At 40.4% G+C, this 27256-nt stretch overlaps 1 protein-coding gene across 1 annotated transcript in view; it reads left to right on the top strand.

Moving 5' to 3' along the window:
• The window catches only part of cabp7a (calcium binding protein 7a), a 36337-nt gene extending 27615 nt beyond the window's left edge, over positions 1 to 8722 (top strand). The window contains exons 2-5 of the mRNA XM_080466852.1: positions 499 to 642; positions 768 to 880; positions 3343 to 3493; positions 7539 to 8722. Of these exons, the coding sequence (XP_080322978.1) occupies positions 499 to 642; positions 768 to 880; positions 3343 to 3493; positions 7539 to 7669 (539 nt within the window). The 3' untranslated portion in view covers positions 7670 to 8722. The remainder of the gene's footprint in view (positions 1 to 498; positions 643 to 767; positions 881 to 3342; positions 3494 to 7538) is intronic.
• Positions 8723 to 27256: the final 18534 nt, after the last annotated feature.

Raw genomic sequence — 27256 nt, 5'->3', positions numbered from 1 at the left:
TGGTGGTTTTCATTGATTTCAGACAGTGGGTGTCTTGGTCTAACGTGTTTTGGCATCCATATTTCATTCTTTCTAAGAAATAACTGGAAAGCGAGGAAATCCATCAAGAGAGCTTTACTTTTCTCTCCTCGTATACCAGCAGAACATCTTGTTGGGTTATTTTTGGCATTAAAGCTTTTCAGTTTTTGGCAGCCATGAGATTTAGACCTAAATAGCTTTGATTTATCTCCTGAAAATTCAAAAATACATAGCAAACAGGACTGCCTTTACAATGTGTCCTGAGCTCAGCTTGTTGTTTATGGGTATTTATTTTATTTTGGCTCCTTCTTGTCAGTTTTTCTGGTAGAATTTGTTCTCCTGAGCTGCCAGCCTCCATATAACTATGAGTCAAACACTGATACGGCATAACAAATGCATCTTTGGTGTGTGGAACATTTCCCACTTTCATATCCTGCTTTGCTGTAAGACTTCAGCTGGCATGTGTTTTCTTTTCTGCAGAGATCCGCGAGGCTTTCAAAGTGTTTGACCGCGATGGGAACGGGTTCATCTCCAAGCAGGAGCTGGGCATGGCCATGCGCTCCCTGGGCTACATGCCGAATGAGGTGGAGCTGGAAGTCATTATCCAGAGACTGGACATGGATGGTGAGACTGGCACATTTATTACTTTGAATGACAAACGATTTGTTCTCTATTTGCCCTCTAAACTGGGCTGTTGTGGGCAGTAAAGGGAGCATCAATAAATGCCAACTGCTTTGTCTTTTCTCCAGGCGATGGCCAGGTGGACTTTGAAGAGTTTGTGACTCTACTGGGTCCAAAGCTGACGGCAGCTGGGATGCCGGACAAGTTCAACGGCACCGATTTTGACTCCGTGTTTTGGAAGGTGCTCATTATTCAGACATTATTTCCTGCTTATTAGGGAGAAGATGGACATAGGTTGCCAATATAGTAAACTTCAAAGCGGTGAAATGGTTAGACTGACACTTTAAAAGGAAGCCCGTTTTAATTGTCATGTCCGCCGAGTCTTTAATGGGAGGATTTTAATCAAGAAGCGGTTCTAATGCCCCTCAGAATGGTTTCCTCCGTTGGTCTTTGAGCTGATATCTCTGCCTCTTTGTGTGTGGCAACGGTCTTATTACTTTGAGGATTAAAACGATTTTCATGCAAAATAGATATTAATTTATTTACAGACACCTTATTAGATAATCAGCTGTTCACTTTGACTTTGGGATGGAAATTAGCGGGCTGGAGCTCGTGTCAAAACTGCCTTTGTTGTAACGGTGTGATAACGGCGCAGGAGCGCCTGTCAGAACGCAACGCTCCAAATCGAGTGTGAAAGAGAGGTGGTTTATGGTAATTCTTGTTGCGCTTGGTGAGCAAAACAAAAAAAAAAGAATCACAACCAAAGACACCTGCTGGGAGAGACGTGAGGCCCAGGGGACCGTTGCATAGCTTCACATAACATCATATAACGGAATAGTAGTGCCGAGCCTGTGCTGCTGGATTGATCACACTCAGCCTCCGGTCACACTGATGAGCCGAACTCGGATGGAGCTGAGGGAGAGAAACGTACACCAGCGCTTCAAACGGCCACATGTGCTAAAATAACAGGCCGGCAATGTTTCTATAAATCTCATAATAAATTTCAGAAATCGGAATAAATGTATGTTATTCTCCTTTTTCCATATAAAAGTGTTGTTTAGTTAAGCATTAAAACTCTTTGTTTTGCTTTGTAGCTTCAGTTAAAATTGGTTAAACGTGAACTTTTTAAGTCAATTTGAGTAGCCTTTTCAGCTTTATTGACTCAGCAGGTTTACATTCTGGAACGTCTCAGGAATATTTTTGGACTACGAAAAGATTTTTCAGCTAGATGCTATCTGAGGTCAGCTAATGCCAATGTTGGTTTTGAGTGAGATTAAATAAATCCACATGCTATTAATTTTATCACAGTTTTAGAGATTTTGTGTCACATTTCAAGGCGTTACAATGAATTATAATTTTGAGTTGCATCTCCAACAGAAAGATTCTTGGTCCTCCTTGTCAATATTTTGTTGTTTACACAACAAAAGGTACTTGTCGTGTACATGAGGGAAAGCACAAGTTTTCTGAAACGTTGCTGCTGTGCATGCGCACCATAATCGACAATTACAAAAATGCCGTCTGTCGTTTTCAGTATAAACAGACATTGATTTAGAACGTTGCCTTGTAAACACAGAACCTTTCTGAAAGGAAACAATAATGTGTTTTCACTTGAGATGTTTAGTGTAAACGGGGTAACAGTGGCTCAAACAGAATATTGAGTTACATAAACAACTTCTCATATTTTGTTTGTATAAATTAAATAAATAGGTAAACATTCTAAATGGGCAACATGACATCAAAGGAGATCACGACACTCAAAAAACACTCCCAAAACTAATGCATTGATCCTAATCTAATCAGATTAATCAGAAGTTTAACAGTGACAGAAACCATATTTCATCCTGTGTACTGCAACTTGTAACACATCAAGTATATTCAGCTCATGTTTAAACATGAGATTATCTCTCTTTAACATCATACGTCGCAATCCCAATTACAGATAATCCAGCATTTGCATTTTTACCATCAATCTGACAGATAAGCCAAAGAGAAGTGAGAGTGACTAAAGTTAAACATTTCCCTGCAGTCACTGAGTCAGAATGAAGCGCTTGGCCTCACATCACACAGTTTAATGGAAAATAGGATTCGTTCAGCTGCGGTGGATGTTACATTTTGAGCTCAGTTAGAAATCTGACATGTTCATTCATACCCCTTTTTTCAAATTTGAAAATCTGATAAAAAAAATATACACTCGAGAAACTCTTGAACTTTTAATTTCTTTTTTTAATAGGTGGCCTGAATTCCTATTTATGCCATTATTGCTACTATTATCGCTACCATATACTTTTACACATCTGTGCTTCCTGCGGGATGAAGACAGTAACATATTATAACGAAAAGTAAAAGGTGGACTGTAAAGCTGTATTTCACAAAACACAAACTGTATAGCTGAATATAATGAGCAGAAAATACAATTGTGAAATGAGACAGGTTTAACAGTCGTAACAGTTGAATCCTTTTTGCTTGGACTGAGTCACCTTAGCACTTACATATAAAAAGCCTTTAACCAGCATCCGTTAGATAATGATCATCAACCAACATTAATCAAAATGACTTCATAGCATATAGTTTAGTGTGTGTGTGTGTGTGTGTGTGTGTGTGTGTGTGTGTGTGTGTGTGTGTGTGTGTGTGTGTGTGTGTGTGTGTGTGTGTGTGTGTGTGTGTGTGTGTGTGTGTGTGTGTGTGTGTGTGTGTGTGTTCCAGTGCGACATGCAGAAGCTGACGGTGGAGGAGCTGAAAAGGCTTCTGTACGACACCTTCTGTGATCACCTTTCCATGAAAGACATTGAGAACATCATCATGACTGAGGAGAATCACATAGAGAACCCGGAGGACTGTCAAGTGGACATAGACAGTAAGAAAGTTTCTGCTTCGTGTGGTGATGTTGCAGCAAAAATGAGTGGAATCTTATTTACTCCCACTGAATATCCCAATGTGACCTTCATAAGATCATTAACCCTTCCAGAAACAGCGCATAGATCAGGGATTGTGTAAGTATAAAGAGATGTTTGTCACTCATCCCAGGCCTGTAAGACACAGAAAGCTGCAGCAAAGCTGATGGAGCTTCTCGTGGTGTGTTTGAAAGTTGATAGAGCTACAACAAGCCATCGTGCGGAGTGATACATTATTTATGGTGGGCTTTGGAGTTATCAACAGCACAGAAAACCTCGGGCATGTTTCACAAAAATGTCTTTCAATTGCTTACAAAGAGATTGCAAATGGTGCCAAAAACCCATTTTTACAAATGACTGTCACTTGCAAATTGCAAAGAAATGTTACGCTCTCTGCTCGGCCATCGGCCCCCCGGGCACTCCGGCTGGAATCACAGGTACGATGCTTCGCTTGATGAGGTAAAAAGTACTGAGCAGAATCGGTTTGATAATCATGGGGAAAAAGTAAAACACTATCTGTGGCCTGTCACTGCAGACAAATGTAATTTGACTTCGCAACGTGGACTTTTGAAAAGTTGAGATGGTGTCTAAAATGCAGTTATGAAATCAAAAATAATGGTTGACAAAGATTTCAGAAGCATAATTGCATCATGTTGTATTGTAAACAAGTGTTAAATGGTGATAAATTCACTCTTTCTTCAACAAGGGTTTAGGAACCATCTGTTCTAATGTTGAAAGGTTTAAAAAAAAGTGTTTTTTCTGAGTTGGATGGGCCTCTATCTGTAGAAAAAAATAATGATTAATAAAAGAGAAAGAAATGGATCATTCTATTAATTTGTGTTATCTCAAACTAAACATGAGCACGGCATGTACAATGACAGTAATACAATTAATGAACATATATTACCAGGTCCTTCAGCTCAAAGTTATTGTGAGACAATCACAGGTATGGCTGAAACCTGAAGGAAGCCTCTGTGAAGCCGGGTCGAGGTGTAATTAATTCCCCATATGGATCCACAGTGACTTTAATGGTCAGACCAATCTCAGGGAGGGATGAGGCAGCCGATAGAGGGTCCTGAAGACAACAGCTTGGTGTTCAGTCAATAATCTGACACCAGAAAAATAAAGGACTGGCCTGGCCCCTATGGAGAGTGTCCACACCTTCAGTTTCCTTGTAGTCTCTGTCCCTAATGACCCTCATGGACAAACAACATCACAGCTGTTATCAACAAGTCTCTGCAGGGATTGTGTTTCCTCTGGAAGAACAATCCTGACTCAAAACTGCTGCTGGTTTTCTACTGCTTGTCCATGGAGAGCCTGCTGACATACGGTATCGCAGTGTGGTTCGGGAACTGCACTGAGGCAGATAAGAGGAGGCTTTAGGGGGTAATCACAGCCGCACAGAGCATTGTTGGCTGTCCTCTCGTCTCCCTGATGGACATTCACACCTGCCACTGGCTCAGTACATCGCCACGGACAGCCCATACTCTGGTTCTCGCCTGTTTGACCTGCTGCCCCCTGGCAGGCGCTACTGGTGCATCAACAAAAACAAACTCAACAGGATCTCCCTCACAGTCCACACCAACCTAAACTCAAACATGTATCACACAATATATCTGCCGACTCAGTACTGTAAAATATTTTTTGAAAGCCACTGTATTATCATGGTGCGGGTTTGTTTTTTGTTTCCAAGAGGAAACAAACACATGGAAGGATTACTCTTCTATCTCACTGATTAGAGGATTTACACAAATTACCCATTGACACAATGAATACAGAAAACTTGTGTTACATTTTGGTGGTCAGTTTCCGCAACCACGATGCTCAGAGCCCCTGAAAATGCAACTTTTCGGAAATGGTTCCGAAGATGGAACTTTTCGAAAAAACCTCTGACTTCGTGTCCTTGCAAACAGATATAACGCAACCTTCCGGTAATGCTACGCGTGCACCATGACCGTTCAGCTCGGGCAGTCTTTTGCGATATGACCAGTATATTGCAATTGTTGATATATTCTTTACGGTAACATTTTCAATGTAACTTGCAGCTCTACTAACTTGCATGTTTGACTGAATTTCTTTGACACAACCCAATGAGATATTAGCTTTTCTTCAATAACGATCCCCCAGAGCTTTTGGTATACGAAAGATCTACTTAAATGTGTCCTGTCAAATCTAAAAAGATCAAATCTGCTACATGAGTTTACATTCAAATTAAATGTTCAGTTGTTTGGACATTTGCTTAAAGATTTCACACAACCGTAAACTTTTTTGAAATTTCATTTGTGTTATTTTTTTCATATCTTTCAAAACATTTTCTCAAAATTCCTCTCAATCACGACATATTCAAGTCTCACACACCTCCACTTGGCACACTATGAGCTGAACTGCAAAGTTACTAATTTCTCTCATCAGCAGTTTCCGCCCATTGCAGTAAGCTCCAGCCCGTCATCAGCAGTCTGTGAAACACTGCGCATGTTGAGGCTGCGATTTAGTGAAATGAGAAACCATCATCACCTCTCCGCTTCACCTCATTGTGAAAAAATGAGTACGGCAGTGCTGAAGCCCCTCCTGCCTACACAGGCTTTGTGTGAAGAACTCGGGGCTCCGGGGCTCATTTCAAAGTCATTGTCAGACATTGCAGGGAATCCCTGCCTGAAAGAGAGGTAAAAAAAGTAAATTACACCTCTCCTTTACGAGATCCCTGCAGGAAGTAACAAATGGGTATCTTAAAGGTGAGTGGCTAATTTAGAGAGCTGCTTTAAGCGTTGGGGTGTTTCCAAATAGTCCCTCCGTTCTCCTTTCCTATTCACTTTTCCTCAACCCCATGGAGGATGATGTTTCCTAAGGGAGTTAGGGAAAGGCGATCCCGTTGTTGTGACAGTCGGACCGCACTTCCACTAAGTGACGTAATAATAATCCGACAACGGTGCAGGTTAGTGACCGCATTTCTACCACTTTCCCCAGTGCCTCGAACCGCTGATATAATCTCAAATATCACGAGATTTGAATTGAAATCAAAGGAAAAGAGGCTACCAGGAACAAAAGTGAAACTGCTGCCACGTGAATAAATAACCAATGCAAACTGAGAATAGGCTGCACAAAGAGTTTACTTTACCCTGTTGGTTTTACAACATCCGCATAACATTCATAGTTGGGATATGGATTTTAGATTATTTCAAATTGCTCAAGGCAGATTATTGCATTGGTAATTTAACATGATCTGCGTTGAGTCATTGTGAGTTTCCTTGAACGCTGGGATGAGCGGGGTCCCTTTAAATGTTGTCGCCGCAAGGAATTGTGGGGCAGCATGATCTCGTCTCGTTTGGTTAAGGATGCATCAGTGTTTCCTCGGCTAAAGGAGGTTATAAAGGAAGCATTGAGCCTCCTTTCCTTAGCTTATTGAGAATTCAAACGTTCCTTATGTTTCACAATCAGGGAATCTCTACTGTTGGGTTTCAAAAACTCTTGAGCAAGTGAGCCGGGGTTTTTTTCCTCCCTCCTTTAACAGCTACAACTTCTTGGAGAAAGGCAATGTGCTTTAAAAAGCGAGATCAGTCATCAAGCATTTCTAACGATCTACTGTTTGGACAAGAGTAAAACAACACAAGTGGAAAATTCAGTCTGAAGCAGTTTGTTTACTTCAGCTACTCTGGCTGTAAGTCAAGATGACTCTGTGGTGTATGACACCTTCCCTTTGATTGCCAGTGTTTTGATGAGCGTGCTTTAATATGCCGGTCGGATGCCAATCCGTTTGCTCCACCAAAACTCCAATCAACATTTCAATCTCGAAGCGGTTATGCAACATACAGGTGTGAAAACAATTTTTTCTTGGCTGCCTTCATCCGTTTCAATTGTGTTCGTGTAATTGTGTGGGCTTTTTTTTTTTTTTATGATGGGCTCTATCATTTGGAAATGAATATCCAATGTCTTTCAAGCATTAAATAACTCTTGAATCAGTAGTTCTCTGAGTAATGTGTATTTTCACTCCTTTTCTCTTTCTCTCCACAGGCTCCAGCCCGACGCAGCAAGTCAAACAGACTTGTGTGCGCAAGAGCCTGATATGCGCCTTCGCCATTGCTTTCATCATCAGTGTCATGCTTATTGCGGCCAATCAGGTGCTGCGGAGCGGGATGAAGTAGGAGCAGTGACGTTCTGGGGTTGTTGTTTTTTTGGTTTTCTTTTTGCCTTGACCACCACCAAAAGGCAACCTTCGAGCTAAAACAACCGTGCAGACCACCCTCAATAACACGCGCAAAGAAAAACCCCCAGCAAGACAATTACAAACATCAGACCGACGGAACAGATGGCGCCAGTGCGGACGCTTCTTGGCGAGACAAAGAGAGACTTCATCAACTTGCAAATTTCCAGGATCGCAAGACCTCACAATTAAAGAGACAGCAGCACGCTCAGAGTGGACAGCTGACCAAACATATCACTTCGTTACACAACATTTAGTATTCATTAGCTATGTGCATTCGAGCAGTGTTGCATTGAGTATGGTGGCAGCTATAGAGAGAAGTGTTGTGACGGTCCAGTTGTGTATTTGTCCGGTGTGCCATGCGGTTCTATTGTAAACTAGTATAAAAGAAAGCTGTGAAATATTATCGGGGGGGACACTGAGGGGAATGGATTACTGAGGCTGGAAAGTGTTATTGCGGGTGAGGTCTGGAGTGCACAATGTCGGGGATACACTGTATGCGGTGAGGCATTGTTCAAAAAGCACTCGGGAATAACAATGGCTTGGTATGGAATGGAGATAATGGGGAGGGTGGATGAGGCTGGTAGTGGGTGAGGCAGGTTAACAGTTCTCTGGAGGATGGGTGCCGAGATCAGAATGGACAGGTTACTGGCTATAAAACAGCTGGACACTGCAGTAAACACTCAATCTCTCTCTTTCTCTCTCTCTCTCTCTCTCTCTCTCTCTTTCTCGCTCTCTGCTTTGCAGGCCTCAGAGGATGACGATCATCTATGCATGAAATGCATGGATTCTAAACAGTCGTCTTGACACATTCGTAGAAGTTCTTATCAATGTATTGATCATTATGACTGTGTAACAGCTGTCTTTTTTTTTTTTCTTCCAATTACTTAACCACAACTGTGAGCAACTGCGTGGGGTGCAGGATACGAGCAAACACAACAACAGTAAATCATACAAGTGCATGAAAAAGAAGGGCTGCTTTAGTACATGCTCCAAAAAAAAAAAAAAAAAAAGCCCAACTACAGATTAGAAATCTATGGACGATTTGCCTTGTGAGGTTGTTGATCATCTCTCACTGCCACAGGGCAGCAAGTGATTTCATGACGTGTCACACAAACATTTTAAGAATATGCATCACAATGGGATCAGCTTGGTAGAGGGGGGGTTTCAAATGTGCAGGAAAGTAGTTTTTGTTCCTTTTAAGTTGCTTTCTGTTCAAATGCATTGCTGCAGAGCAATAACTGCATGTAAAATAGTCATCTCACAGTGCATTGAAACAGACAAAATACTGAAAGGTGTTTTGCTGACGTCAGAGAACAGATCATAACACTTCTAAAAAATTAATGTTTTTAGCAATAGATTTTGTCTGAATGGGGAATAACCTTCGTATTTAGTGAGCTTCAAGGAGAGGAATGACGACTTGCGTGTTGAATGCAGGAGTTCGAGCCGGCCAAATGGTGTACGCCATTGCAATAAAATAATAATATCTGTGAAACATCGCCTGAATTTGAACGGGCGTAAGTTAGATTGTTGTGCATGCATCTGTGTCTATCAGTGCGTGTCATGTATCCAGTGAATATATATATATATATATATATATATATATATATATATATATATATATATATATATATATATATATATATATATATATATATATATATATATATATATATATAAAACAACATTACCAAAGCTACGGAGTACTCTGTGAACACAGGACAGGCCCACATTAGAGGAAGAGACAAGCTCAGTTATTGATGAACAACCACAAATAATAATATTTCTTATAGATTTACAGATTATTTAAACCTTGATGTTCCGAACAGAGAAGAAAAGGCCTGCTCACTTTCCACCTTTTCAAAACATACAATGTTTGAGAAGGTAAATATGTAAATAAGGAAAATATAGAGAAATGAATCAAAACATTGGATCTAAACTTGGATCTCAGAGCAACCAGAACCTCAAGGAGGTAGAAAAATCTCAGAATGTGGATTATCTGATCCACCTCAACATTTTTTCCAATTTTTCCAACTCTGTGACACACACACACACACACACACACACACACACACACACACACACACACACACACACGCACACGCACACGCACACGCACACGCACACGCACACGCACACACACAGAAAAAATAAACTATCTATTAACTACTTTTTGTTTCCATTTTGCACTTTAAGATGTGCTGCAGTGCACAACGACAACTCACCGCCATGATTGTTTGTCCACGTCCAGAAGTGGGTTAAATGTATAGAATCACCTTAGCCATAGATGTATCTATTTTTGTGATAAGAATGTGATGGAGTAGGGTATAACAAGAATGGCAACTGATACTGTCCCATTTGTTTTCTCCATCATCGATGAGGGGACATTTTCATGGGGAATAAAGTTTGGGTAATAATTTGACTTGTTGAATTTTTCTTTGAGAAACTGTTGGATACAAAGAAAATCCAAAACAACATCGGTTTAATTTTCATGGCCAGATCATAATTTTTTTTTACAAGTTTATATTTATTTTCTTTTTATGGATGAGAAAACTGTACAAACACGTTGATAGTCTACTGAATGTTATATTTCCATTGTACTGTACTTTGATACTTGTCTTTGAATCTTGCAAAGATGTTAGTTGAACTTGTGCTCTCCATTCATTGACTTCATCCGATGTTCCTCTATGTCTGTGGAATGGTATTTCCCATTAATAAAACCAGAGAACAACTGTGTCCGTTATCTGTCTATGAAATCATTTTCGATTTGTCAAATCCTCAATTCACGGAGCTCGAGACAACCCCAGGATCAGTTTCACTGTATTGATTAACATCCTGACATTTTAGATGGATTCCATATAGAGCGATGGATGGCTGAATCCATGTATTTCTTTATTGCACTTCAAGACCCTCTTTGGCTTAGTAGAGTGTTTTTGGCTCCATCCGTCACATCCCTCTCAACAAGACCATCTCTTCACTCTTATGTTCATTTCATTTGATGTGGTTGCTCTATTCTGGCAACGTGAAGTTGTATATTTCCAACAAGTAGAAAGATAATGTGGGAGATCCACATCATGGACAAATTAAAACAGAAAAGGTGGATATTTGATTTTACCAAAGTAAAAGATTGATTTATATGTTGTTGGCCACAGGGAATGCAATCTTTCCCTGGAGTTGTTAAAGATGTAGAAGGAAAATCCCTGTAAACAATGGGTACACAAGCCCTTGCCGGGGTGAGTAACAGTTTTTTTTCCTCATACCTAGCAGAAGAGAAAAGAGGAAAGCATTTCATTTGTTTTGTCTCAACATTAATCAGTCCACCCAAATGCCTCAAGGTGAAAACTCATTATCAAAAAGGAAATGACTTGGCATGACATTCATCTTGTTTGTGCACTGCGTGAAAAAAACCTTGGAGAGACGCGGGCGCACACCAACAAACACATGGTTCTCACTAGGAAAATCTGTCACCGAGCGACGGACCATGATGGTGACCCGGTGATGGATGGAGGTCAGAAGATTAAGTTGCACATGAACACGTATCCCACTGAAGAAAAGAAAAAAAGAAAGAAAGAAGAAAAATGGATATCAGTGTCTACATGGCAGCAAGAGCCTGAAGTCAGAAGGCTTTTTTTTTTTTTTTTTTTTTTTTTTTAATCCAATGTAGAATCCAGATTTATCCAAGATTCCCATGGGCTCACTGACTCACGTTTATTGCTCAACTAAAGTGCAGAGATAGCGCTGTTGCATCAGTCCATGAGGGGCTTTTACTGAAGTTCTGCAAATCACCAGGGTCTCTGCTCCCTTCTGGGTTGATCTGCCTGGAGGTCAGAAGATTAAGACATTTCTTCAAAGAAAAATGTCTTGATGTTAAATCAGAAAAACATGCCAAGTTTCACATTTCCCTTAAAGTGAGTGCAAACTATCTATCTATCTATCTATCTATCTATCTATCTATCTATCTATCTATCTATCTATCTATCTATCTATCTATCTATCTATCTATCTATCTATCTATCTATCTATCTATCTATCTATCTATCTATCTATCTATCCATCCATCCATCCATCCATCCATCCATCCATCCATCCATCCATCCATCCATCCATCCATCCATCCATCCATCCAACTTAGTAACAAATTTAATGTCACAACCTCAGTGAATCATTGTTGTATTTGTAAGGGACTAACAATACTTGACTGAATTTAAAATTGGCAACATTCGTAAGATCTTTAACAATAAATACTGGTTATAATAATTCTCCAACTAAATGAGAATTATAAAGATATTTATCCATATATAACTTAGACCATATTCTCACTGCCATAGGACAAGTCAACTTAAATGAAATGAGCAGATGAAACTCACAAGAATCACAATGCGATTGTCTGAAATGATCCACATATTTATGCGTCCTCACATCAGTTGACTTATCATAACTTAAAAACATTTTTTCTCAAGTCTGTCGAAAGTCAACAATTGTGTGTTGTTGGATACATGAACTAATCACAAGAGGCACATGGTGGCGTTGTGTTGAGTGTTCTCACCTCACAGCGAGAAGGTCAATAGGTTCAAAAACCCAACTGGGCCTTTCTGTGTGAGGTTTGCATGTTCTCCCTGTGCATGCATGGGTTTCCTCTGGGTACACTAGTTCCTGCATGATCCAATAACATGCATGTGAGGTTACTTTGTGATCCTATAGTGCCCCTAGTTGTGAATGAGAGTGTGTGTGGTTGTCTGTCTCTGTGTGTTTGCCCTGTAATGGACTGGAGACCTAACCAGGGCTAGGGCGGACCAAGCTTGGCAGTGATACGTCAAAGCGAAAATGGGTGGAGTACGGACCATATTTGATTTTGTTACAGTGGGATGGAAGATGGATAGATGGATGGATGGATAACTACAGTCACTTCTCAGGTGTTCAATCTTTTAAGGGTTTGAACCCCCAACTTTAATTGTAGAAGGCAATGAAACCCAGAAACCCCCAAGACTTGAAACCACATGTAAGTTGATGGAAGCATTTCTCGAAGACTCCCAGAAAAAGAACTTAGTGCACCCTTCGAGGAAGTCATGTTAATCTCATCACAGCTGCACAAACAAAAGCGGGCAATTCAGCACGTTTTTTTCCCCCTCTGCAGCAAACCGAAGGGAAGCACTCAGGCTAAGCCGATGTGGTGCAGTACCCTTGGAAATCAAATCTATTTATTTAGGGGAGAGAATAAAAGCACAGATTAAAGTTTGTTCTGGGGAATCTCCACAATCATAACAGAAAACTCAGATCACTTAAGAAATGCTCACCAGGGAGGAATATCTTCGGGATGCAGAAAGACACTGAATCCGAAACTGCTAAGCATTTTCCACTCAGGTGCACTGTGTATGTGTGTGTGTGTGTGTGTGTGTGTGTGTGTGTGTGTGTGTGTGTGTGTGTGTGTGTGTGTGTGTGTGTGTGTGTGTGTGTGTGTGTGTGTGTGTGTGTGTGTGTGTGTGTTTAGCAGGCTTAATGTGAAAATTAGAAGTTGCACAGTCTTGTCTCGACTCGTTCTTCCCGTCGTCCTCTCGCTCTCAGGATTTAAGCACGAACGATCATTATCATTCTCCGCTAAGGTGTGAAACACATTCCCGCTATCTAACTAAGTGAATTATCAAGGGACCCTGTGTGGTGTTTGCCAGTCATTTTTAATTTGGACTGCCCAGGCTGCATACAGATTGCCGGTTTGTTGGCGTCGTGAAATTGCAACGATGTTATTGTTTATTTTATTATTTTCTATCAGCGCGCGCTGCACCATCGGACCACATTGTTTCCAGCGGGGACATTAGCAGTCACGTCTGGCCATAATATTTTCACACAGAGAGCGAGTGATTAAAAGGACGGGTTCTCCCAGCAGCAGCAGAGAAATGGAGGCATGTCTTATCCTTTACTGATGAGCCTGTTTAGCCTCTGTAGATGCAACCTGGAATGTGGACCCATAATGATTCTTTTTTTTTTTTTCAACTTTCATTTTCACATTTTTGTAAGAGGAGGGAGGGAATTAGAATCGTTTAAATGCTTTTTTTTTCTTTTTTCCCCCCCAAGTCATTATATCATCCACAGTAATCAATAGTAAACAAAAGTGCAGAAGACCAAAGTCATTTAGGGGAGTTGTGGAAGATCAATTGCATTGACCCAAAGGAACTGTGGCCACCAATGAATACACAACTCTAGAAAAGATTCCCTTTAATTTCATTAGAGACACACTGTTCCGACAAACTTGGAATTTTCCATCACCCGTACACCAGTTTGCCCATACAACACTCACTCATTTTCTCTATTCAGATTCAGAGGGTCTGTTTTGTTTTTGTGTTTTACTTAGAGGGTCAAACAGTTGATCTTGTGGAGGAACAAACTATTCACAAAAAGTAGAATTTCTAAAGCAGAGAGAAGAAACTAGAATTGTCTACCTCCCAATTGTATACCGATGTTAATCGCTCCTTTTGACTACAGGGGCTGCTAGATCTGATAAAAATCCACCCAATTCAATTTAAAAAAAAAAAAAAAACTGTTCCAAACACAATTTCTTGACAAACGGTGTCATAAAGAACACATCATATGCACGGCACCTTCACAACTGACACAAACAAATAAACAAAAGCACAGCAGGCTTTCACAGAGACAACACAGCTTATTTCCACATCATAAGAACTAGATAGGCATCCAATAATGATATGAAATGTGTGGCTGTGCATGATGTTCGATTGTGTCATCTTTATAAAGTGCCGCGGTCCAATCAGACAAGGGATATTTTATTACACAGACAATTCTAACATTGAATTCTTAATGAACATCATAATTATGCACGGCAAATTCTTCTTACATAAACAAATGTTTTCTAAATCAATACCGTTCGAATCCTTGAAATATCGTGTATATTATGTTAAATCTTACTCTTTGTATTTACTTATTTTTCTTCTTTTGTCTGTAACTGTTTAACATTTAGTGAAAACAATTCCAATTGTCCGTACATTTTAACAGCGGTAAATATTTTGCCGTCTTTATATGCAAGTCTTACATGCGTTTGCATTAAAGACCATTTTAACTTGTCTTTATTATATTTACAATGAACTCTGATCGTGCATATCGTTCTGATCCCCAGACTTTCCTGCTGTGTAACCATGGACGACCTCTGGTACCCACATAGGTGGATCCCTCTTGTCTTTTTCGAAGATTAATTGCTCGAATCAAAAATACAAATGGAGGAAATTACAATGCAAACTGTTTCAAAGGGAGAAGCTCGCCAACAGTGTGCGGAATCATAAAGAGAAATGCACAACTGCAATTTTGAGGTCTTCAACTAAAAAAACTCAAGAACAGTAAGCAGAGCATCTGTCAAGGAAAATTGAAAGTGGGAAGCCCCAATGTCTGTGCTGCCGTAAACGCTGCATCAGCAGAAAGAGACAAGTAGGTGATTGTTTGAACAGATCACTCTTTTTTTTCACATCTTGTACAGATATAAGAGCCCCATGTGTGTGTGTGTGTGTGTGTGTGTGTGTGTGTGTGTGTGTGTGTGTGTGTGTGTGTGTGTAGGTTTATTCTCCCACAGGTCCAAAAATAAGACTAAAAATACTACGCTTTAACGTTGACATCTGTTCTTTGTGCACATTCACATGTGGCTTCATTACCAAAATACAACACCAGCTAGTGGCCTGGCATGAAAACTGCTACATTTCAAATGTTTTTCTTATTGATAGCGACCAATAATAAAACTCTGTCTGCATGTGTAATTTTTGAGACAAAAATGAAAAAATGATGCGGCAGATTCTTCTTATCCGTTGAAACAAAGCAGCACAACTCCAACCGCCTTCAGCCCAGAAATCACTGACAGCCCGCAAACCCGTCAGCTCAGGAAATGAAGAGTAATCAGCAGACTTCCAGGGAATCAAACAATGTTATATTTCCTGCCAAGAAGAGGTGTCATTCAAGTCGACCCTAAGGTCAAGGCCAGTCGGCTCATTTGAGCGAGGATCCAGGGACCTATTTGATGGAGCAGATGGAGCACTTACCGCTGATGCTGCACCAGCTGCAGCTGCCAAGAGGTTTCAACTTTTAGTTTCTCTTTCATTGTTTCTTGATTTATTTAGTGTGTGTTTGCTTTTGACAGGTGGACCTTCTTTGGTATTGTCGGCTGATCTGCCTGTTAGGATGTGATGTGGCACAGCCTTTAATGTAAGGTTAATAATTGGAGCATGAATGTCCAATTCTGCTTTGTCACCAAGATTTAATAAATGTTGCAATGACGCAAAAATCAATAGTACTAAAATGTCTCTGCATGGTTGCAAAAGAGCGAACTGTTTGTAGGTAATGGCTTCAACGTACATGTTTCAGTTAATTGGCACAGGGCAAGCAGGCATGTCATGCTTAAACATAGCTGATCATTTCAGGATAAAAACAATAAAAAAAATTTTTTAAAGTTTCATAGAGAAGCAGATGGACGATAACAACAATGGCGGCCTCCAGATTGTCATGACTCCCAGTCCATATTCTCCTGCGACTTGATAATTTTAGAGCTGAGAGTTGCCTGTAAATGCAACCCAGCTTTGTTGTAGATCAATACTAATGTCCTGTGTTCTCGCCACTGTTAAAGTTTATAGTGTGCGGTTTTCTGTGCACATGTCTGTGGTTTCATTCCAAAAACAAAAAACAGCACCCACTAGTGGTCCAATATACTAACTACATCATTTGCAACGTTTATGCCATTTCTGTGTGAATGGAATCATTTTCAAAACGTTGTGTGAACATAAACCTTGTCTGAAACAAAAATGTAAAAATGAAGCGTTTTTTCCTTGAAACATGTTTGTGTAAACGGGGCCTCACACGGATCATAACTAGCTTTTTGTTGTTTTTCTTGCATAGGATGCATAACAAAGACAGACACTTGATGAATTAGTGTTTGTGGTCTTTTCAATCCTTTAATATGGAAATCAGAATTATTCACAACAGGCTTAATGTTCTGGCTGACGTGCGGTGTCTGTCCTGTAAATAACAGTTTCTCAACAATGTGTGCTGTTAATAAAGTAACTAACTGTTATTGTTTAGTGAATTTTTTTTAACTCTATACATTGTCCAGTAGCTTGTGTGGAGTGTGACATGCTCCCCCTCCTCCTGAGCAGGGTGTTCATGAGTCTGACTCATTCTCTGCTATTTGAGAGGCAATAAAGATTAAGAAGAAACTCCTCTCTGTAGCATTTCACCTTTAGCATTAGTGCATATATTTTTGGATTGGCTCTTTGTTATGTGTCGTCCGGAGGTAGAGTGAAGCGACCTGTTCCGATGGGCCACGTCAAGCTTGCATTTGGTGGGATCTCTTTCTTGGTTCCTTTCAACTGGAAAGATCAGCAGGTCATTATCAACTGTGAGTGAACCTTCTGCCTCCTTCCTTGAAAATCCTAAACAATGATCTCATTAGCAAGGCTGCATTATGAATGGCATTGCAGCGTTAGTGGCTGATGAAAATGAAAGATAGAGCCGAGCAAAAAGCCACAAACAATACTTCTTCATGGTACGAGAGCGGCCCAATCCGTAGACCCAAATGATCTCATTTGTGTTATCCTCCACATGCACATGCCAAACTAGGGTTTTGCATCATTTATGACTCTTCTACACGGAGGTCGAATATTGAGGAGAATCCCAGGTCTCCAGGCCTCATCATCACTGCAGCACCTGTCACTGTTACTTCCAATGAGGTGCTTCTGTCCATGTGGATTAGTCATCTCCCAAACTGCACAGTTACCTTCAACGCAAACTTGGTATGTTGTCATTGTTTATTTGTGCTGGGATCTTATCTTATGTCAGCAAGCCTCTTAAAGGCTGCCTCGTGCTTCGGGATTTGAAGGTGTAGGAGAATGACGCAGTTTCCGTATCACTCTCATATCACTCTAATGTCTTTGGGTTGAATTGTCACATGATAAGACGGTATTGTGAGATCTATTGGCAAAAAGTACAACTTGTAGTAGTTTGATGTTGTTGTTTTTTTCTTGTTTTAATTGATTTATTACACTTAAAAGAGCCACATGTCTTTTGTTGTTAGTGGGTATGACATTATTGGCCATCGTTACAATATTGGTTGTGAGACTATTACTTCTTATTGAGACAGAGAATGATCTGTTTTCCAAAGATATGGGGGTCCAGAACCTCCTGTTACCCCATTATTTTTGTTGACAGATGGGCGATTTAGGTTTGACATTACACCCACAAATGTAAGTCGATAAATAAGACTGTTGTTTAAAAGAAATACTGTAACATGAAAAAAAAAAACAGCTCCACAAAAAAATACGCACAGACTCAGAAAACAAACTTGATGAATTGCATTTACAATGTGTTTCAACAGCAAGGTAGGATTCTCGTTGGCAGTGAACCAAAATACTCTGCAGAGTTGCTAAAGGGCATTGCTTTGGGTTGTTGTGTGTCGAGGTGCTGCTGTGCCACGTTTTGCACCAAATTTGGCTGACTTTGTGATGCCTTTCAACTAATTTTCATCTCCAGCATTTTTAATGCAATTTCCGGCTAAAAACAAAAACAAAACATTGGGAAAAAAACCAAAGAAAGTATCCAGCCAGAAAAATTACAAGTTTCCAACCAGCATTCCGAGTACGTGAACTTTCTCAGCTTTAAATAAGCTTTGGCACAAATGTGTAAACTGACAAGAGAGAACCTGTCAATCCAAACCCGTCTGTTTATATCCACACAATCCCAGGAAAGTCCAATTTGTCTAAATAAATTAAAAAAAGAACAAACTTAAAGCACAGACAGCAATGTGTTGCTCCTACACTTCAGAGGGATGTACTATTACTTGAAATTCATGCAAATGGAGAGCAGTCGAGCAGCTTGATGAAACGTAGGTGGCACCACTCTCCCCACCTGCCTGATCACTTCACCTTTACAAAGCTCTTAATTAAAAGATTAAGGTCACAACAAGCGAAAGGCCACTTGTAGTCAAATGCAAGGCCACTCTTTAATGAGAAAAGAAATGTAAGGAGCTCGGTGATCAGCATTTAGGGATACGACCCGCCGCCTGCCTGTGGACGTAATCTCCAGTCACATCTCTCTGCAGGGATGGATAATACCCCACAAGTGGAAACTCAGAGGCTGTCAGGCTTTGTGCTGCAGAGGTGTCATGCAGTGTTACTGCAGGAGACAGTGCTTTATGTTTTCGCTGTACCACAGACACGTGTGCATTTTGTATGGCTGCACATTTTTCATTTCTGCTGCAACGATAAATATTATTATCGGGCAAAGTTTAGTTGAACACAAAAAAATGGAGTATTTCAAAACACACAACAATGCTATCAAAATGGTGTCTGACATTGTGAGTCATTTTTCCGTATTAAAGCGGTCGTATTATCCAGCTTTTCAACACTTTCACATGAGTCTTGTTTGTCCAAAAATGTTATATTCAACTTTTACTCCCCCAAAATCCGGCTATTCCTTGATTTTCATCCATTTGAATATTGACTGATAGGAGCTGCATTCCGAATCTGCTGTGTCTGTGTGAGCTGGACTGTCTCCGCCCACACATGACCATCTTGGGAAGAGGACGAAGTACTTCCTCTCGTGGTGTCATGTGCCAGAGCAGAGCTGGCTATTTGTGGGAGGGTCAAAGGGAGGGCCTACCTTGATTGGGATTGGCTAAACCCCCGATGATGCTGTATATGGTTTGATTTCTGATTGGCTCGTTGGAGCAACACACTTTTTATAAACTGAAACAAGCCGGGGAGAGAGATGACAGACTTTCTTCACTCCTGGGGCGTCATTCCTGGTATGGGGAAGATTATTACTGTTGGAAAACCATTAGAAAGTGAATTTTGCAGAATATGACTCCTTGCAATGCTCCTCCTGCACTTTTGCAATGCATGTGACAACACTGATGTCATCACAGGATCCGGCAGGTTGCAACATAGTTTAGTAGTCACAGAGAAACTTGACCAAAAGCTTACATCAATGTAAATTGAGTACTTTTTTGAAGTTTTTCCGTCGATCCTAATAATAGCATTGCAGTCAGATGGAAGTGTGATCTTAAAGGGAAGCACACAACTTATCCGATATTAAAATGGTGATACTAGACTTTTAAATGTCAACATACAGAGGCACCCCAGGCTTTATATTGTACACTGCAGGCTATTGAAATCAGCCTCCTTCTGCTTCTTCTTCTCCAACTAGAATTTAATGTGAACACAACCTGAAACACCCTGATGCCCGGGTATATGTTTTGGTAGTGCACACAAAACAAAGACTTCAATAGTGTTGTTCACTATTGTCAAGACCACTGGGCTCCACACTTCTCCCTATACACGCATGTGTTTTCTGTGGGTACTCCAGGTACTCCGGTCTGTGCATGGTTTATTTTCTCTCTCGCTCATATTTGGGCAAAGGCCCACAAGCTAGAGGCATTATGTTTTTGAATTGAGAGTCTGTCCATTTAATTCTCACTGATGTTGGACATCTTGGCAGAATGTCTTCAACCTGGCACACATGCAAGATGGATTCAAACCTCATTCAAAGTGTATTAAGTCTGACCTTGCAGTAAAATTAACTACAACCTTTGCTGGTGGAGGAATCCAGCGGGGTGGTCATTTTTTTGTGTGGGGAAAATGTTTTTATGGCTCTACAGGAAGCAGAGTGAAGGCAGGCACCGTCAAGGGAAAAACATTTCAGTCATTTGGGACTACAGACTTTGATGAAACTGTTTTTTTTCTGGGGGGTGAAACTGTGGTTGTGTTGCTGGGGGGGGAACTTCATCATCTCTTACTAATGACACACCAAATTCACAAAGTAGCAGGTGTTGGCAAGAAACATTGTTTGCTTTATTTCCTACTGCTGTGGTGCATAGTTTTTAGTTTTTTCTTTACTGTTTGTATTTCTAGAGTCACACAATGACAATTTCAAACACGTGTGCCATTTTTCTTTTTGCCAGTTAATGTTGCGTTTCCTTTCTCCATCAGAGAGACGGAGCAGTGCGGCACATATTGCAGCAAGCTTTGGAGATACCCCCCCCCCCCCCCCTTTCCTCTTTCACCCCCTCCTTAACCCGTCCCTCCAGCCTTCAGACTGAAACATCATTGCAGTCTGGAGACATCTGGTCATCACACTGCGGTGACTTATAGACATATGTTCCCTCTCATTGTTTTTTAATGCATGTTCCTGCAATAAATTTCCTCCGCGGTCCCGCCTGCTTTTTTTTCTCTGTGGCATTATGTCTCTGTCTCTTCAGCAGCATTATCATTCACATAGTGGTGATGGACCGGAGCCAAGAACCTGATTGGATCAGGAGTCGCAGAACTTCAGGATTAAATTGAATTGAAGCTGCTGTCTCCCCAGGAGTCTACCGGCGGCCCGTGGGTAGAAAATACTAAGCAGAGCATTAAGAATATGCATGGGGTAGTTAAGTGTGCATTAACTGGAGGCTTTAAAGAGGGCAATAGCTGGTGAATAAAGATACCGTATTTGTCATCTTTGAAGTTGTGATCCAAACACATGTGGTCCAAACAAATCATTCCTCTCTATGGGTTTGTGTGAATATTGCAGCACATAGGTTAAGATAAATGTGGCACAATGAAATGGAAGCTGCGCCGTTATCTGATCATAAATCGTGATCTCTAAATCTTCATGGGTGAATATTCTTTGCTTTGTTTTTTTTGTTTTTTTTAATGCATCAAGCTTCACTCGTCATGAGTCTTACCATCCCTCTCAGCTGTGTTTTCCCTCGACTGTTTGTCAGCTCCGAGGGAACTCCATCATCCGGCTAACTACCACAGTTCGAGCATGTTTTCCCCTGAGCGCCTGTGGAGACTTCTCAGAAGCTCGGCGCCTTCTGCAGCGCCAATAAAGAAAAAAAAAAAAGGAAAAAATAACTCACGACCAGAACATGTGTGGAGAAAGGGATCTTGTTTCCAGAATAAGATTAATTAGCATTTTCTCGCGTGTGAGCACACACACCGTCGATCAATTAGATGGACTTTTCTTATCCTTCCGTAATCTCAAAGACGTTAACGTCTTTGTCAGAACGCACCTCAAACAGATATCAGAGTGGAGCCTGAATCGGATGCTGGCAGGACTGTGACTGCTTCATTCCAGCTTGGAAGTGAGACTCTGCAGTTTAACAGAAGGGCCCAAACGAGCCTCTGCATTCATATTCACGGTCACATCACCCAAAATGTCTTCGGAGAACAAAAGGAGGGATTAATCAAAACCTGCTCATCAGCGGGAGATTTCACTGACGGCTTTGAATATCAAACTGAATATTAAATATAAATGTAAGGCTTGAGAAAAAACATTCCCACTGATATTAAAAGATAAAATGTCTTATATAAAATATATATATATAATATTAAAAAAATTGTCTAAATCATGACATCGTGCCAACCGCAAATACATTACGTTGACATATCGATGATGGTCTGTGTGTGAAACTATAACCAGCAGCTCAATATTGGAGTGGCTCAGTCTTCCTGACAGAAACATGAAAGATACCCGACTGTAGGTGACATTCACTTTATACTGTATCTATTCTACTGGTGATGCCAATTGTTTATAAATCAGTTTTTTTCAAGATGCACCAACACCCAGATTGTAGATCATCAAACTATCTAAAGTAACATTCACCTGAACACCACAATAAAACAGCCAGAAGCACATTAAGACAGGCCGAACTGAAAGATATAAAAGTAAACACAAGTTTATCACTTTAGTTTTTTATGTTGCTTTCGGCAACAATTCAGTCAATTACAAAAGAACTGTAATTAGCAATTGTTAATTTTCTTGGTTCCATGATCAAAATGTGAAACGGTCAGATCAGTCTGCATGTGGATGACTTCAATAGAAGTTCTCTCTCTCTCTCTCGCTCTCTCTCTCTCTCTCTCTCTCTCTCTCTCTCTCTCTCTCTCTCTCGCTTTTGTCCGGCTTTGATTTCATAATTCAAAACCGAAGCAGGAACCACGTTCAGCTCATGTTTAGATTAATTTCCAGATCTTAATTTTTCTAGTGGAATTCCCATTCCTACACTGATTATCAACTTATATTTAGATTATTCTCAGGCATTATTTCTCATCAGCAGCTACTCAGAGCAGGAATATTTCCAGTGTGTTCAAAGAACGATGGTTTGTATGTTCACTCGAGCCAACAACAGCAACCAGCTTGCCCGGCCAAGATTAGCGTGGATCCATCTGGTGTCAGGCTGAAGCGTCCTTGAACGAGGAATGATTAACCCCCACCTGCTCACTCAACGGCACACCCATTGATTAGATAAATGGCTAACCCATAATTCACAGCCGCTCGAGTGCAATGTTTTTGTCATCCGTTCGTTTATAGATTCAACTCCACTCACCGTGGGTCAAAGTGTTTACTGTCTGGAAAAACCTTGAATCACTGACGTGTCCACAAATTAAACGAACGGGCTCCGCGGAGGGGGCAACAGATGATTTTTAAAGCCGCAGCGCAGTCTGAATGGAGGCTTTCGATGATGTTAAGTAAAATGGATGAATGAGAAATTTGGAATTATGAGTAAGTCTGAAATAAAATTCATGTTAAGTCCATTAAAATCACTTAAGCTTTTTCTTCCATATGAGCCAGGAAGAACCAGTTAGGCAAGATCTTTATTCCAACCGTCTCATCTTACAATGGCTCAACACTCAGTTCCGGTTTACTTGAACTTCGAAAGGTCACGGGCAGCCGGAGCATCTGGTAGATTATATCACTGATTTGCCTCTGTTTCACGTTGTTCCTACAATTAATTGTTGAGGTAATGACCGCCACTTTTAGAATTCATCAAGGACAAAACATTTAACAAGCAGATGGATCACAATTGTGGTGCAGTTAGACTTTTATGTGAAATGCAAATGGCTGTGTAACGTCTGGTGCTGGATGGATGGAGTGTGTGAGCACGGCTGTGATTGAATGCCTATTACGTTGTATTGTCATGGAACAGGGGTCTCAACCTTGCAAGTCAGTCACATGGTGGCACAAATGTTTGATTCTGACTAAAGAGACCGGTGTTGGAACCAGAAAGTGGACTATCTCTGCTTTCTTCAACATTTGTCTCGAAATAACCTTGAATGGAGCTGTAAATGGAATGACAGTGTGTATTATATGTGATCATGATCCGATTGTGTGTTGATGAAGGATTGCTCATCGTTTTCAATGAGTTGTCCAAGTACTTAGGTCCTGATCAACTAATAAAGACAGGCAGAGGTACTGTACTGCATGCACACACATCTGATATACAACTCCGACATAATAACAAACACAATCACAGTCATGTTGAGTGTGTTTACCTTTTTGAAAATAAGAATCTGTATTCCACATCGCGCGAAATACTGGGGGGGGGGATGGGGGGGGGGGGGGCGTTTTATTCATTCAAACTAATTTAATTATCATACAGCTATCATTTCACTTTGTGACTGACCATCTCCCTTTTTATTTTCCCGGTAAATCAGGTTTTCTGGTTACAATGCTGATTGGACTCAAATCACACGGCTTCATCTGCATCCAGTGCGAATGAGGCTAACACACTCCAAACAAAGAATAGGGGCAAAAAAAAAAAAAAAAAGAACTGAAACTGGAGCCTGTTGACTCCAAGACAAAGACAATTCTCTCTGAATGTATTCAGTCTCATAATGACATTGAACATTGTAGAGAGGCCGCGCAACACCGAGGTGACCGTGCTTAACATGACTAACAGCTTGTCCTCACAGGCCGGCTGTGAGGACTACTGATTACTGACTACTTATTTAGGAAGGGCTTCCTGTCGCATATCAAGTAGGAATATAGTGTGCCACACTTTGTGTTGTGCATTTTTCAGTGGATACATGATAATGTGACTGCAAGCGATGGAAATACAAAAAAAAAAAATACAAAAAAAGTTTATGACGTGCTCTCCCAGTTGATTCTGGACTGTGTATGTGAGCAGACACGCTGCACTTATCTGTGCTTAGAATGCTCTATGAGGAGAACCTCTAAAAACTGCCGGGCCAGTGGTTGCACTATGGTTGCACTGAATTTTGCATTTTGAATTTTTTTTTTTAATGATTTTCCATATTGTCAGATGTCAGATTATGCTTCCAGAAACATTCTGGAAATAAATCTTTTTTTTTTTTTTTTTTTTTTACCAGTTCAGTAAAGTGACATACCTTAACCTGAGTGAAAAGGGTATAGAAGACAAATATACTGTAGATAATCCTAGGGACTAGATCACTTAGCTTTTAAAGGACATACGAGGCATCAGAAAAACACATTCCTCGAAAAAAACTTCCAACAAAGTTTGGAGCTAATTGAAACGGTTTCATTCAAGATTTCTCATTAAATCACATCATCCATAAAGTTAAATTGACACCCTTTCACCTCTCGATTCAGCAGAGAGATTGAGCTCATGCCGATATACTACTGTTCTCCTGATAAAAATACCGCTCTGTACATGACAGCGAGGGTCCATTTAAACCACGAGGAGAAGTGAATTGCCCTGCCATCCCCCTCACTCTGGTAATCAGACCCAAATTGAAAATATCCAGCCGCCAATTTCAGCCTGAGTTTCAATATTCCCTGCCTGCCAGTATGATGTTTTATTTTCCGACTGGCTATAAAGGTGGACACAATATAAGTGGCTTATGAATGAGATTTGAATTTCATAACCCAATATCATTTAGAGTCAGTAATCGGGCAATATGTATTCTGTACCCCAAACAGGCACTCCAGCTTATTCCAATTCGAGTGGCGAAGCAGCTGGGTCATTGCAATCGCAGGGAATGGTGAAACCCTGCGTTTGTTCCCATCAACAACGACGTTGTCATTTCTTTTCAGAGATCAGGTCCTACCTGTAGTATCAAGGGAAATGAGCAGGGGAGATTGAACATTGTCCCTCAGGATTTTTTCCGATGGTTCGGGGCGCCACGCTCCCAGGAGGCCCACAGGACGTTCTTCAAAGTGTCTTTCCTCTGGCGCTAATGGCGAGAGGTTTTTTGGAGAGGGCTGCAGGGGTGGGTCAGCTCTCGGTGCAGCACCTTACTGTTTCCAGTTAATATGATTTAGAATTTAGAAAAGTTTTGTAATTAGATAACAATGTCTTGTTTGCAAAGAAATGGGAGAAATGCTGTTTACAATGTAGTTTTTATGTTGGGCTATTAGTAGCTGTTGTTTTTTTATGAGTACTCGGGTCAAAACACATGTGAGGTTAATTGGCGATATTAAATTCTCATAGGCTTCTATTTGTTTGTCATTATCTCTATATATCCTGTGACGGACTGGCAACTTGTCTTTGCTCATTTCAAATCATTTCAATGCCAAAATGTTGTATTGAAAATGTTCTTTCCCAATGTTGCATTGGACTCAACCGGAGTCATTTTAGTCAACAAAATCTCAGAGTCATTTCACATGACTATCGCAGCCCCAAGTGAAGAATATACATCGAATATTCTATGTACACTTGTTCTAGGCTGGCAGCAGATGGTCTCCTCCTTACATAAAACTGACTCACAGAATTTGCTTGGCCTGTTTACATGATTTCACTTTGCATATTTTCGGTGAACGACTCACTGAAGCAAGGTTGAACCATATAATGTGGCACATTCATGTTTTTATTGCTGCCTTCATCTATCGCCATGCTGTTTGTGATTTTTATTTTTTATTTTTTTATTCTGAATGGGGAAAAAAATGTCACTTTGAAACTGTCAAACTCAGAAGTTCCTACAAGGAATGTGAGTGTTTTCACACTGTGTGTATCTCCTTGAGTCGGGCTTTCCGTTGGGCCCGGGGGGCTTTTCTGTGTGGAGTTTGCATGTTTGTGTGGCCAGATTTTATTTTCGTGTTTCCTACCACTGATCTAAAAACATGCATTTGAGAAAAATTTCAGCTATGGCTCTCATCTTTGTAAAGTTGTGATAGCAGAGCTAATTTTGACATCAATTTTGTTATATTTAATATTTCAAAAAGCTATTTTCTGTATCAGCTCGAGCCCAAAGCCACATCTTCAGAGGCTTTCTTTTTCATCTCCCTGTCCACATCTGTTTTTTGAAATTGTCTGATCTTGAGAAAAGACAAAGATCCCAAAAGAGGAAAATTTGTTCAAAAACCATACATCGCACAGAATTGTTTTATCGGAATTAACACAACTTACGAAAATCTTGATTTTCAGCACTAATGATTGATGCGTTCTGTTTGTCTTTGTGGGTGTTCGAGTGAAGCCGGCTGAGCCGAAATATAAAACATATCCATATGTAAGTGATGGATGCCAAACTGACATTTATCACTTTTACATCTAACTGGAACCCTGATGCCTGTGGACTGCTGACACATTCCCTTCTTTTAAATGATGCCTTTAAATGTTAATTGCTTATTATTATTTCAGGCTTTCCACTGAACAAGAGGTTTCACTTGTTGTATTATTGTTATCTATAAGTATTTACTTAATTTATTGTCATTTTCATACGCCTTTTTTTATAATCTTAATCGCTGAATATTAAAATCCTTAATTGTCTTGTTTTAATGTATTTCCTAGTTCTTTGTGAAGCACTGT

This window comes from Lipophrys pholis (assembly GCF_963383615.2).
Source record: "Lipophrys pholis genome assembly, chromosome: 7".
Classification (NCBI taxonomy): Eukaryota; Metazoa; Chordata; class Actinopteri; order Blenniiformes; family Blenniidae; genus Lipophrys; species Lipophrys pholis.
This window is presented reverse-complemented; position numbering and strand designations above follow the sequence as displayed.